Source organism: Macaca mulatta, chromosome 4, assembly GCF_049350105.2.
Source record: "Macaca mulatta isolate MMU2019108-1 chromosome 4, T2T-MMU8v2.0, whole genome shotgun sequence".
NCBI classification, from domain to species: Eukaryota; Metazoa; Chordata; class Mammalia; order Primates; family Cercopithecidae; genus Macaca; species Macaca mulatta.
In genome coordinates, this window is record NC_133409.1 from 5,133,137 (window position 1) to 5,147,445 (window position 14,309).

The 14,309-nt window shown below is 47.7% G+C and overlaps 1 protein-coding gene across 1 annotated transcript in view; it reads left to right on the forward strand.

Moving 5' to 3' along the window:
• The first annotated feature begins 10,624 nt into the window (after positions 1 to 10,624).
• The window catches only part of RNASET2 (ribonuclease T2), a 30,306-nt gene continuing 26,621 nt past the window's right edge, over positions 10,625 to 14,309 (forward strand). The window contains 2 exon segments of the mRNA NM_001266725.1: positions 10,625 to 11,007; positions 14,229 to 14,289. Of these exon segments, the coding sequence (NP_001253654.1) occupies positions 10,922 to 11,007; positions 14,229 to 14,289 (147 nt within the window). The 5' untranslated portion in view covers positions 10,625 to 10,921.

A 14,309-nucleotide genomic window follows, 5' to 3' on the forward strand; every position in this document is an offset into this window, starting at 1 on the left:
TAAACCAAATTGAGACCCAAAAATCCTTACACAGAATCAAAAAAACCAATAATTGGTTATTTGAAAAGATAAACAAGACTGACAGACTGGCCGGGCGCGGTGGCTCAAGCCTGTAATCCCAGCACTTTGGGAGGCCGAGACGGGTGGATCACGAGGTCAGGAGATCGAGACCATCCTGGCTAACACAGTGAAACCCCGTCTCTACTAAAAAAATACAAAAAACTAGCCGGGCGAGGTGGCGGGCACCTGTAGTCCCAGCTACTCGGGAGGCTGAGGCAGGAGAATGGCGCAAACCCGGGAGGCGGAGCTTGCAGTGAGCTGAGATCTGGCCACTGCACTCCAGCCTGGGCGACAGCACGAGACTCCCTCTCAAAAAAAAAAAAAAAAAAAAAAAAGACTGACAGACCACTAGCTAGAGGAACAAAGAAAATGAGAGAGATTCAAATAAGCACCATTAGAAATGACAAAGGTAACATTGCATCCAATACTACAGAAATAAAAAAGGTCCTCAGAGACTATTATCAACAACTCTATGCACACAAACTAGAAAATCTAGAGGAAACGGATAAATTTCTGGAAGCACACAACCTCCCAAGATTGAACCAGGAAGAAATGGAAACCCTGAATAGAACAATATCAAGTTCCAAAATTGAATCAGTAATAAAAAACCTACCAAACAAAAAAAGCCCTGGTCCAGATGGATTCACAGATGAATTCTACCAGGTGTTCAAAGAAGAGCTAGTACCAATCCTACTGAAATGATTCCAAAAAATCAAGCAGGAGAAACTCCTCCCTAATTCATCCTACAAAGCCAGAATAACCCTAATACAACAAAAGAAGTGAAAACCACAGGCTAATATCCCTGATGAACACAGACAGAAAAATCCTCAACAAAATACTAGCAAACCAAATCCAGCAGCAACATACATAAATCAACAAAAGTAATACATCACATAAATAGAACTAAAGACAAAAACCACATGATCATCTCAATAGACATGGAAAAAGCTTTCAATAAAATCCAACATCCTTTCATGATAAAAGCCCAACAAACTAGGCCTCAAAGGAACATACTTCAAAATAAGAGCCATCTATGACAAACTGATAGCCAACACACTAAATGGGAAAAAGTCAGAAGCATTCGCCCTGAGAACCAGAACAAGACAAAGATGCCCACTGTCTCCTCTCCTATTTAACGTAGTCTTGGAAGGGCTAGCCAGAGCAATCAGTCAAGAGAAATAAAAGGCATCCAAACAGGAAAAGAAGAAATCAAACTATCTCTCTTCACTGATAATATGATTCTATACCTAGAGAACCATAAAGACTCAATCAAAAGGCTCCTGGAACTGATAAATGACTTCAGTGAAGTTTCAGGATACAAAATCAAGATACAAAAATTAGTAGCATTTCCATATACTAATAATGTACAAACCGAGAGCCAAATCAAGAATGCAATTCCAGGGCCAGGTGTGGTGGCTCACACCTGTAATCCCAGCACTTTGGGAGGCTGAGGTGGCCAGATCACTTCAGGTCAGGAGTTCGAGACCAGCCTGGCCAACATGATGAAAAGCTGTCTCTACTAAAAATACATTAGCCTGGTGTAGTGCCAGGCACCTGTAATCCCAGCTACTCAGGAGGTTGAGGTGAGAGAATGGCTTGAATTCAGGAGGTGGAGGCTGCAGTGAGCCGAGATGATGCAACTGCACTCAAGCCTGGGCAACAGAGTAAGACTCTGTCTCAAGAAAAAAAAAAAAAAAAAGGCCAGTCACAGTGGCTCACATCTGTAATCCCAGCACTTTGGGAGGCCGAAGTGGGCGGATCACCTGAGGTCAGGAGTTCGAGACTGGCCTGCAACATGGTGAAACCCCGTCTCTACTAAAAAGTACAAAAATTAGCCAGGCGTGGTGGTGGGTGCCTGTAATCCCAGCTACTCAGGAGGCTGAGGCAGGAGAATTGCTTGAACTTGGGAGGCTGAGGTTGCAGTGAGCCGAGATTGTACCATTGCACGCCAGCCTGGGCAACAAGAGCAAGACTCCATCTCAGAAAGAAAAAACAAACAAACAAAAAGAATGCAAGTCCATTTATGATAGCCACAAAAACAATAAAATATCCAGGAATACATCTAACCAAGGAGGTGAAAGATTTCTACAAGGCAAACTATAAAACTCTGCTGAAAGAAATCATAGATGAGGCTGGGTGTGGTGGCTCATTCCTGTAATCCCAGCACTTTGGGAGGCCAAGATGGGCAGATTATGAGGTCAAGAGATTGATATCATCCTGGCCAACATGGTGAAACCCCAACTCTACTAAAAATACAAAAATTAGCTAGGCATGGTGGTGCGCACCTGTAATCCCAGCTATTCAGAAGGCTAAGGCAGGAGAATCGCTTGAACCTGGGAGGTAGAGGCTGCAGTGAGCTGAGATCGTGCCACTGCACTGCAGCCTGTGAGACTCCATCTCAAAAAAAAAAAGAAATTATAGATGACACAAACAAAGAGTAAAGCATTTGATGCTCATGGATTGGAAGAATCACTATTGTTAAAATGGCCATAGTGCCCAAAGTAATCTATAGACTTAATGCTATTCTTATCAAACTTCCAACATCATTTTTTCACAGAATTAGAAAAAAACTATCCTAAAATTAATATGGAACCAAAAGGAGCCTGCATAGCTAAAGCAATCCTAAGCAAAAAGAACAAAGCTAGAGCTATCATACTATCCAACTTCAAACAATACTATAAGTCTACAGTAGGCCAGGCTTGGTGGCTCATGCCTGTAATCCCAGCACTTTGGGAGGCTGACTGGGGCGGATCACAAGGTCAAGAGATCGAGACCATCTGGCCAACATGGTAAAACTCCGTCTCTACTAAAAATATAAAAAATTAGCCAGGTGTGGTGGCATGCGACTGTAGTCCCAGTTACTCAGGAGGCTGAGGGAGGAGGCGGAGGTTGCGGTGAACCAAGATCGCACCACTGCACTCCAGCCTGGGCAACAGAGTAAGATTCTATCTCAAAAGAAAGAAAAAAAGACTACAGTAAACAAAACAGCATGGTACTGGTACAAAAATAGACACATAGACCAATGGAACAGAGTAAAGAACCCAGAAATGAAGCCGAATACCACATACTTACAGTCATCTGATCTTCCACAAAGTTGACAAAAATAAGCAATAGGAAAAGGACTCCCTATTCAAAAAATAGTGCTGGGATAGCTGGCTAACCATATGCAGAAGAACGAAACTAGACTCCTATCTTTCACCAAAAGTTAACTCAAGATGGTTTAAAGATTTAAAAGACCTCATACTATAAGAATCCTGTAAGAAAACCTAGGACTCACCATTCTGGACATTGACCTTTGGAAAGAATTTATGACCAAGTCCTCAAAAGCAATTGCAGCAAAAATGAAAGTTGACAAATGAGATCTAATTAAAGAGCTTCTGCACAGCAAAAGAAACTATGAACAGAGTGAACAATCTACAGAATGGGAGAAAATATTTGCAAACCATGCCTCTGACAAAGGTCTAATATCCAGAATCTACCATAAAATTAAATAATTTAACAAGCAAAAAACAAATAATCTCATTAAAAAGTGGGCAAAAGACATGAATAGATACTTCTCAAAAGAAGAGATACAAACAGCCAACAAACGTATGAAAAAATGCTCAATATCTGTGATTGTTAGGGAAACGCAAATCAAAACCACAACACCAACCAGAATGGCTATGATTAAAAGTCAAAAACCCTAGCTATGGCAACATGGTGAGGCCTCCATCTCTACAAAAAAAAAAAATTTTTTTTTTTGAGACAGAGTTTTGCTCTTGTTGCCCAGGCTGGAGTGCAATGGTGCAATCTCGGCTCACCAAAACCTCCGCCTCACGGGTTCAGGCGATTCTCCTGACTCAGCCTCCCAAGTAGCTGGGATTACAGGCACACACCACCATGCCCAGCAAATTTTGTATTTTTAGTAGAGATGGGGTTTCTCCATGTTGGTCAGGCTGGTCTCGAACTCCCAACCTCAGGTGATCTGTCTGCCTCGGCCTCCCAAAGTGCTGGGATTACAGGCATGAGACACCTCGCCCGGCCTACAAAATTTTTTTTAAAATTAGCCAGGTGCTGTGGTATGTACCTGTGGTTCCAACTACTTGGGAGGCCCAGGTAGGATAATTACTTGAGTGCAGGAGATCAAGGCTACAGGGGGCAATGTTCACGACATTACGCTTCAGCCTGGGTGACAGAGTGAGACCCTGTCTCAAAAAAAAAAAAAAAAAAAAAAAAAGTCAAAAAACAACAGATGTTGGCAAGGCTGTGGAGAAAAAGGAACATTTCTACATTGTTGGTGGGAATGTAAATTAGTTCAGTTACCGTGGAAAGCAGTTTGGAGACTTCTCAATGAATTTTAAAAAGAACTACCATGCTCAGGTGCGGTGACTCACACCAGTAATCCCAGAACTTTGGGAGGCTGGGGCTGGTGGATCACCTGAGCTCAGGAGTTCGAGACCAGCCTGATCAACATGGTGAAACCCCATCTCTACTAAAAAATACAAAAATTAGCCGGGCAAGGTGGCAGGTGCCTGTAATCCCAGCTACTTGGGAGGCTGAGGCATGAGAATTGCTTGAACCTGGGAGGAGGAGGTTGCAGTGAGCCAAGATCATGCCATTGCACTCTAGACTGAGTGACAGAGCAAGACTTCATCTTAAAAAAAAACAAACAACAACCAAAAAAACTACCATTCCACCCAGAAAAAAATCCCGTTACTGGCTATCTATCCAAAAGAAAACAAATCATTCTACCAAAAAGATACATGTACTCTCATGTTCATCACAGCACTATTCACAATAGCAGAGACGTGGGATCAACTTAGGTGTCCATCCACGGTAGACTGGATAAAGAAAGTGTGGTATGTACATACCATAGAATACTACACAGCCATAATGAAAGAATGAAATCATGTCCTTTGCGGCAACATGGATGCAGCTGGATTATTCTAAGCAAATTAATGCAAGAACAGGAAACCAAATACCATACCAAAAAGTGGGAGCTAGGCTGGGCGTGGTGGCTCACGCCTGTAATCCCAGCACTTTGGGAGGCCAAGGCAGGTGGATCACCTGAGGTCAGGAGTTTGAGACCAGCCTGACCAATATGGTAAAACCCCATCTCTACTAAAAACACAAAAATTAGCTAGGCATGGTGGCCCACGCCTGTAATCTCAGTTTAGGCAGGAGGATAAGACAGGAGAATTGCTTGAATCCGGGAGGTGGAGGTTGCACTGAGCTGAGTTTGGGCCACTGCACTCCAGCCTGGATGACAGAGCAAGACTCCATGTCAAAAAAATAAATAAGTAAGCGGGAGCTAAACCCTGGGCACCTTGTTGACAAGGTGGCAACAGCAGACACTGGAGACTATTATAGAAGGGAGGCAGGGAGCAGAGCAAGAGTTGAAAAACTAACTATAGGGTACTACGCTCACTACCCAGGTGACAGGATGAACATACCCCAAACCTCAGCATCATGCAGTATACCTGTGTAACAAACCTGCACAGGTACCCCCAAATTTAAAATAAAAGCTGAAAGTTTTAAAAAAATACTTATTCAATATCTATTAAATTAACTGTTTTGTTTTGTTTTTGAGAGGGAGTCTTGCTCTGTCACCCAGGCCGGAGTACAGTGACAACATCTCGGTTTACTGCAACCTCCACCTTCTGGGTTTAAGCAATTCTCCTGCCTCAGCCTCTCGAGTAGCTGGGATTACAGGCACCTGGCACCATGCCTGGCTAATATTTTTTTATTTTTAGTAGAGACTGGGTTTAATCCTGTTGGCAAGGCTGGTGTTGACCTTCTGACCTCAGGTCATCTGCCTGCCTCGGCCTCCCAAAGTGCTGGGATTACAGGCGTGAGCCACGGAGCCCAGCCAAAATTAAATGTTAATGTAATTTTAAACCATTATTTGTAATGCAGAAGGGCTTATCTAAAGCAAAACATCTCAGTTACGTAGTAAAATCTCAGAAGTCTAAAATGCCTTGCTTACCTTTTTAAGATAAATAATTATAAAACAGCTCAAGTTAAGGCAGGAGACCACTACTACTCCTGCTGCCCTCCTCCCCCTACCTTGCCTAGTTCACAAGACAAAAGAGAGAAAGCAAAAAGTTAGAAAGAAACAAAAGTAAGATAAATAGCCAGACAACCTAGGCACCACCACCCGGCCCTAGGAGTTAAACAAAGTAATAATAATAACACCAACCCCTGACCTAAACTACTTCTGTTATCTGTAAATCCCAGACACTGTATGAAAAAAGCGTTGTAAAACTTTTTGTTCTGTTAGCTGATGCACATAGTCCCCAGTCACGTGTTTCCCACGCTTGCTCGATTCATCACAACCCTTTCATGTGGACCCCTTAAAGTTGTAAGCCTTTAAAAAGGTCAAGAATTTCTTTTTCGGAGAGCTCGGCTCTTTAGATGCAAGTCTGCCCATGCTTCCGGCCGAATAAAAAACCTCTTCCTTCTTTAATCCGGTGTCTGAGGAGTTTCGTCTGCGTCTCGTCCTGCTACAAAACAAGCAGCCTAATATCCACATGTGTATGAATACATGTGTGTATGTGTGTGTGTAAGCTCATGGGTCTTTATCTTTTCCTTTTTCAGAGTAAATATGCTTTGAAAATTTGACATCCATGATTAAATGTAATACGTTGCTTTGCTTCACATTTCATAGTAGCATGCTATTTGATCTGATTTATTCTTATTGTCCAGTTCCAAAAAGTTTTTTTCCCTGTGATTCCAATTAGTTAAGTCACACTTGAAGAACAAATTATATTGTGAGAAACACGTGATCGGTCTTTTCTGTTTCTCGCCTGTCCTCCTTTTGTCATAGCCACAGCTCAGAATAAAAGAGTTCCACAAAATGTGTACCACAGTGGCCAGGCTGGCATGGTAAGGCCAGATGTGCTGGGACACCCTGACCAACATGGTCAGACTCTGTCTCTACTAAAAATACAAAAATTAGCCGGGCGTGGTGGCACACGCCTGAATGCCCAGCTACTCCAGAGGCTGGCGCAGGAGAACTGTTTGAGCCTGGGAGACAGAGGTTGCAGTGAGCTGTGATTGTGCCACTGACTGCGCTTCAGCCTGGCTGACAGAGTGAGACTCTGTCTCAAAAAAAAAAAAAAAAAGAAGAGAAAGGGCAGGGAAACACTCAGCAGTTGGCCTCACTTTCTCAGTAAATAAGTAATTCAGAATGCAAAGGAGTTTTTAAGGTGAGATTCTTTCAAGTGTGACAAAGCTCTTTCGAACTTGAGAATCCTAAACTGTGTAGCTGTGCCATTGCTCTGCCATTGGAATGGCCAGCACCAGATATGGGCTGTTCCTACAGCCTGGGTTCCAGAGTGAAAAAGACTGGGGACCACAGTGGCGTCTGACCCACAGCCAGCATGGAATGTGAGCAAATGAATGATAAATGATCAACTTCTGTTGAAGTGAGACACTGAGATTTGGGGGCGGTGTATTATTGTAGCATAACCCAGCAAAAGCTGGCATGGAAACAGGAAACCTGGAGCTAAAGCCGAGAAGAGTTTTGTGGTGAAAGTATCTCAGTCTCTTCAGAATTAACAAGGATTTAAGGATGTCTGTTCACAGACATGGATGTTGCCATCCTGTCCCCCTCCCCTCTCCTGAGGACATGTTTCTACACAAGCCAGCAGCATCTTTTAAATCTCATAGTTTTACCCATTTACACTATGTTGTGGGAGCCAATGTAATTCCCATTCTGGCCCCTGCCCACCTGCTTGATGCTGGAGCCCTCTTTGTTTCTGTAAAGCTGGGCGGCTTCCAGAGCCAAATCCAGCCCTTACAGCCGCTGCCTCTCCCCTATGTAGGGTTCTGTTTAGGATCCTGGTAGGTGGACAAGTAGTCAAGACAGATGACAGATGCTCCAGGTTCACACCCAAGTTTTGGGGGGTTGAGAGCTTTTCCATTTGGATGTCCTTCTTCAAGAACAAGAAGGTAAAATTGTGGATACGGAATGAGATCTGGGGTCTTGGTGGGGCCCAGGCCAGCGAGGGGCTGAAGTTCCTCATTAGCTTCCCATGCAGGGGTGGGGGAGTAGGAGCGGGCAGTACAGGAGGAGGTGACAGGAACTCTCAGGGGTAGGGAGAGCTGTGTCGAAAATAAACAAGGAAGTGCAACAGGAAATGACTGAGTGGCTCCTTCAGGCTGGGTAGGACGCTGCTGAATTTATCTGAGCCCTATGATCCGATTAAAAATCCCGAGAGTTCTGGAAAATGGCTTCCTGCGAGAGACCCCCTTCTTCCCCACATGACATAGATAAGAGTGATAAGAGTGACGGATGCGGCCGGGTGCTGTCTCCAAAAAAAAAAAAAAAAAAAAGAGTGACAGATGCTCCCTCACTCCACCCCCGCACCCATTACTTAGGACAAAGGCAGACACAGATCCTCCAATTCCCATTCTTCGCCTCATCAATGATGAGCTGATCAATAGGAATAACACACTTGCTAAGCAAACTTGGTGAGGCTCCTCTCTTCCCCCGAGGCTGAGCCTCATCTTAGCCTGAGTCAGTCCCTCCTGAGAGAACAGGCTGGTCAAGGGGTCAACCTTCTCTGACCTAATGTCCTATGAAGGTAGGTTCTCATCCCACTTCTCCATTCCCAGTTGGTTCTTTCTCTCTCTTTGTTTTGTTTCTTCCTGTTTTCTTTCTTTCTTTTTTTTTTTTTTTTTTTTTTTTGACGGAGTCTCACTCTGTCACCCAGGCTGGAGTGCAGCCCAGGCTGGCGCGATCTCGGCTCACTGCAACCTCTGCCTCCCGGGTTCAAGTGATTCTCCTGCCTCAGCCTCGGGAGTAGCTGGGATTACAGTCACATGCCACTCTGCCCAGCTAATTTTTGTATTTTTAGTAGAGACTAAAGGCCCCCAGGCCCCTGCAATAATGCTCCTCATAATGCCGCTCCTCCCTGAATCCAGATTTGCTTTATATCTGGCAGTGGTCACAACAGCCCCCCTTGACAAGGGGATGTTTAAACAGACTGGACTGTGATTTAAGGGAAAATGAGGATTCTGGGAAGTACTTTTGTTTTAAGAAAATTATTTTTTAGTTTAAAAGAAAAGAGAAAAAGAACTGTGGCTTGTGTCTATATCCTTGAGAGGAAGGAATGAAAAGAGCCAGAAAGAAGTCGTTAAGGAAAAGGAGAACGAGAATAACACCATGACCTGTCGGAGGTCCTGGAGGAGCTAAGGAGATGTCGGCCGTCCCCCATCTGTTCCAGAGGTGGCATTTTTTTGAGGACCAACTGTCCCTCATCCACTGTGCTCAGTGGCGGGGACTCAAGGTGGGCAAAATAGACATGGGTCTCGCCTTGCAGCCTAGAGGGAAAGACAGATATTAACTGAATAATTATTTAAATATTTTGTTTCAAATAATGGTGATGTATGCAGGCAAGGTCCAGGCCTGTGGGAGAGCTGGCTACAGGCCCACCTGCTATTTAGACAGTTACCAGTGGCAGAGGACTCCGAGGAAGCTGCAGTTTACTTGACATGTAAATAGGAATGGCCTTAACTAGCCGTGGGTGTGCGGGCGGGGAAGGGAGAGAGGAGAAACATCTGCAGAGACACTTCCGGGTGCACAGCCCGTGGGCGGGGCGGGGGTGCGGGGAAACCCGCGCCTTTGAAGGGCTGGGAAGGCCAGGGTGTGGGGGGAGGAGTCCGGGCCTCTGGGACTGGGCCTGGCTGCGCCAAGGTGGGGCTGCCATGAAGTCTCCTTCATCCGTGGGGGGTGGCCCGTCCCTCTAGGAGGGGATCCCTCACAAGATGACTTCCCAGGTCGCGCCCCGAGGCGGCTCTTTGCGGACCCCAAAGAGATGCCTTCCGGGCTCCTGGGGCCCGCGGGGAGGGGCAGGTGACGCCCAGGGCTGGGTGAGGGCCAGGCCCTTCTAGGAATGTTGGTGCTCCCAGCACCTAGCACCGGGAGACCGGAGAGGTTTCCAGGGGAGTGGCCCGAGTAGGTCCCTTCCTAATTCTGGAGCCGTCCCTCGGGCTGCTCAGTGGTGCGCCGAGGAGGCCGGAGGCTGCGGGAAGCCTGGGCGGCCAAGCACCGCCTGCAGTCAGGAGGTCCCGGGCAGTTTGCAGGGCGCAGTTTTTGAGAGCGGGTGCGGCTTGCGGGCCGCAGATGATGGCTGTCCCTGGAGCGCCGGGTGACCCTGGGGCCCGCACGCCCACTTGCTGGCGGGGGTGGCGCAGACACGGGCTGTCCCCCCGAGGGCGGTCCTCACGGGTGGTCCAGGCTAGCTCCGACCCGGGAGTGGGAGAGTGGCGCAGAGCTGCGTGGGAAGGCGCGGGGTGCCTGCGTGGCGAAGGAACACAGCTGCCTGACACGCCCGCAAAGCCCGCGGACCTGCTCTGACCTCTGCCTCTCCCGGCCAGCCGCGGGGCGGGGCGGGACGTGAACGCCGGGAGGGGAAGGGGCGTTCTGGGGGGGCGTGTCCGCCGGCGGGGGCGTGTCGTACTGGGGGCGTGGCTCTCTGCTCCGGTGCAGGCCAACAGGGCGTCCTCGGCTGGGCTGGGCTGGGCTGGACGCAACTGACCGTGGTCGTGGGCGGACGGTGGCTGCAGCGCGGAGGAGCTGGGATCGCGGTGGGCCCGGGACGTGCGCGCTTGGTGCACGAACCTGAAGGGGAGCTCCAAGGGGCCTGGGTCGCCAGGGCTGCTGCTGCAATTCTCAGAGCCCGGCGAGGGGCCCGCGAGTCACTGGCTCAGGCCGTCCCAGGGCCCCGGGCGCACCCGGTGGCCGCTGCTCAGCGGAGGGAGCGCGGCGGCGCGGGGTCTCGGAGACAGCTTTTCTCCCGGAAGCATTCCTCGGGCCGCAGGCGGAAAGTGGGGGCCGGAGCGGCAGCAGGCCGCGTCCTCTCCGCAGGTCGGCACCATGCGACCTGCAGCCCTACGCGGGGCCCTGCTGGGCTGCCTCTACCTGGCGTTGCTTTGCCTGGGCGGTGCGGACAAGCGCCTGCGGTGAGTTACCTTGCGAGGTAAAGTGGGGAGCGTGGGAGCCGGGCCCTAGAGCTTTCCACGGGGTGCAGGCTGCTACTCTCGGGGTCGGCGCTCGCTGAGCCCCGGGCAGCGACTGGGGAGGGCAGCGAGAGCCGAGCACGCTCCGGGGTGACCCCTGGGAAGGAGTGGGTTGGGGGGAGCCCTGAGCACGCTCCGGGGTAACTCCTGGGAAGAAGTGGGTTGCGGGGGGGAGCCCTGAGCACTCCCCGGGGTGACCCCTGGGAAGGAGTAGGGGGTAGGGTGAGGTTCTGGGTACACTCCGGCCTGGAGCAGGACTGGAAACTGGTCCCACAGACAGCTCCCAGCCTAGAACGCGACAGAGCAGGTGGCAGGCTTGGTGGAGCACGGTTCCTGCACTCGAAGTTCTCCCAGAGGTCGAAGTCGTGGAGGGGACGCTTAATTTTAGCTTCCACTGCAGCGGGTGGTGAAACGACTGTTCTTCCTCTTTTTGAGTGGCCTGTTCTGAATCCCTTACCCTGGCTCTCCCTCCCTATTTGTGTGTGTGTGTGTCTGTGTGTGTGTGTGTGCGCGCGCGGGGGTGGGGGCGGGCAGCCGCCCAGATTAATTAGGGGTAAACAGGCGTTGCTGCAAAGAATTCCAACTTTAATTCTGTGGAAGACACCAATATTTGAATACCATAGTTTTTTCCTTCTATTTGGGTAATGATCGGATTAATAAAATGATTTCTTACTTACATAGAAGTTGTTGAAAAGGTGGGTTGTACTTGTTATTTATTTATTTATTATTATTATTATTTTTGAGACAGAGTCTTGCTCTGTCACTCAGGCTGGAGTACAGTGGCGTGATCTCAGCTCACTGCAACCTCCGCCTCCCGGATTCAAGCGATTCTCCTGCCTCAGCCTCCAAATAGGTGGGATTACAGGCACACACCACCGCCTGGCTAAGTTTTGTATTTTGTATTTAAGAACTTCTGACCTCAGGTGATCCGCCCGCCTCGGCCTCCCAAAGTGCCGGGATTACAGGCATGAGTCCCCGCACCTGGCCAGGGTTTTACTTTTTAAACACCTTAGATTTTTTTTTTAATCTTATACATTAAAAGGTAGCATTATATTTCAATGTTCCAGAAAATGTATTTTCTGAAAAAGAGCTACATTTATGTCCTTATTTATTGGCCATGAGGTTCAGAGCCTCTCATTGGGGAAGTCCGTGGCGTGCTGACCGGTGCTGGCTGAGTGGGAACTGCTAGTTCACAGCCAGGTGTGGGACGTTTCAGCTCTTTGCTTTGCAGTTTCCTCTTTTGTAAAGTAGAAATAGTAACAGTCTGCCTCACAGAGTTGGCTTCAGGAGAAATCAGTTAAAGTACAGAATGTACTTGGAATGATGTTAGCATAAAACAGGCTGTCATATGTGGATCCCCCATCCCACCCCATAATTCATGCAGCTGATATAATCGGACAACCTTGAGTAGGCAAGATTTGCCAGAATGTGGTTGATTCAGACCACCAGGGCTTCACAGATCAGCGGGTATTTTCCCAAGTTCTAACTGGGTTTGAGACCTTGGTGATTTTTCTTTCTTCTTAGACTTTCTTTAGCTTCTCCATTACTTTCTCCATGAATAGGGGAGGGGGCGTGTGTGTGGGAGGGGGTCTCCTGCACTCACACCACTCTTTGCCTGGTTGTACATGGAGATTTTGTTACGAATGTCTGAATCTTGGTAGTTTTGTTGTAAGCATATTGATAGTCTCATCTTCCTGGGCGTTGCTAAGCTTTCCAGCCTCAGTTTCCATCTATGTAAAATAAGGTTTTTGCACCCAAGGGTAAAAAAGTCTTTAAGGCTTTTCCCAGCTTTAATTCTCACCCTGCAGCTCATCCTTTTTTTTTTTTTTTTTTTTTTGAGACAAGGTCTGGCTCTGTCGCCCAGGTTGGAGTGCAGTGATGTAATCTGGGTTCACTGCAACTTCCACCTCCTGGGCTCAAGCTATCCTCTTGCCTTAGCGCCTTCCAAGTAGCTGGGACTACAGGTTCATGCCACCACACCTGGCTAATTTTTGTAGAGACAGGGTTTCACCATATTGCCCAGGCTGGTCTTGAACTCCTGAGCTCAAGCAATCCGCCCGCCTCCGCCTCCCAAAGTGCTGGGATTATAGGTGTGAGCCACCGTGCTTGAACCCTTTTTTCCTTTTGTGCTGAGAGCTTGCATAATTAGTTCCAACGTACAACTAAGTTTTCATACCATCTTAATTGTAAATTTTATACAAGTTCAATAGGACTCAATTATTCACAAAAGCTAATGTGTAACAACTTGATCTTTTTACTTGGAATCTTCTCTTCTAAAATTTGATTTATCCTGAAGTGTCTGCTTGACTTATATTCCTGTGTTGCTGCTGGCTTTTTCCATGTGCATTTTTTGCAAGCTGCACTTTTTACTTCAGTCTCATTGTTAAGTCTTGCAGATCTGGCTAGAGGCCTCCTGCCATGAATAAGCTGAAGCTCCACAGTGGCTTCTGTGAGGTCTTAGAGTCAGATGAGTTTCAGTGTTCAGGTTTGTGATCTAGTGTGGCCCCATGTTCTGGGTAACACATGTGATGCAGTGCTGTGTGCATACCATGTCCTGGATAACATTCAGGATGCAGTGCACATACTGTGTTCAAGTTAACAGTCCTGGTGGCATCTGAAGTAGCACCCTAAAATCAAAGGACACATCCTGCAGAGAAGCAAGTGAAATCTAAAAACTGAGTCAGGGTAGTGACGATAAATAACGTTATGCTAGTTCAGGTTATGTTTTGTTGCCGAGTGAATTACAAAAAACTGCCAGGTTTCAAACTTTTATGGGTTTCACGAATGCAGGGGAGGGATGGTGGGTCTGCGTTTCTCTTGAGCATCCTTAGGAGAAAGGTGCTTCGTGGCTCAGTGGCTTCCCTTCAGTGAGGACCTCCCTGGCTGCCCTCCCAGCTTGCCCTGCCTCTGCTTCCCTTCCTCTCCCCTCCTCCCCTTCTCCTATTCATGTTCACTGCCACTCAGCACTGGACACCACCACGTGTGCCTTCTTAGTGTAGGGGTTTACCGCCTTCCTCACAGGAGTGTGCGCAGCAGCAGGGCAGGCAGTGTTCCTCGTCCCACAGGCACTCAATGCTGAATGAATGAAGGGATGGATGGGTGGATGAATTTTTTCTGTAACTTTAAAAAAGTTCTTGAAAAATAAGTTTCTTGTGTTTTAACAGTGACAACCATGAGTGGAAAAAGCTGATTATGGTTCAGCACTGGCCTGAGACAGTATGCGAGGTGAGTGTTTCTGCCTTGAC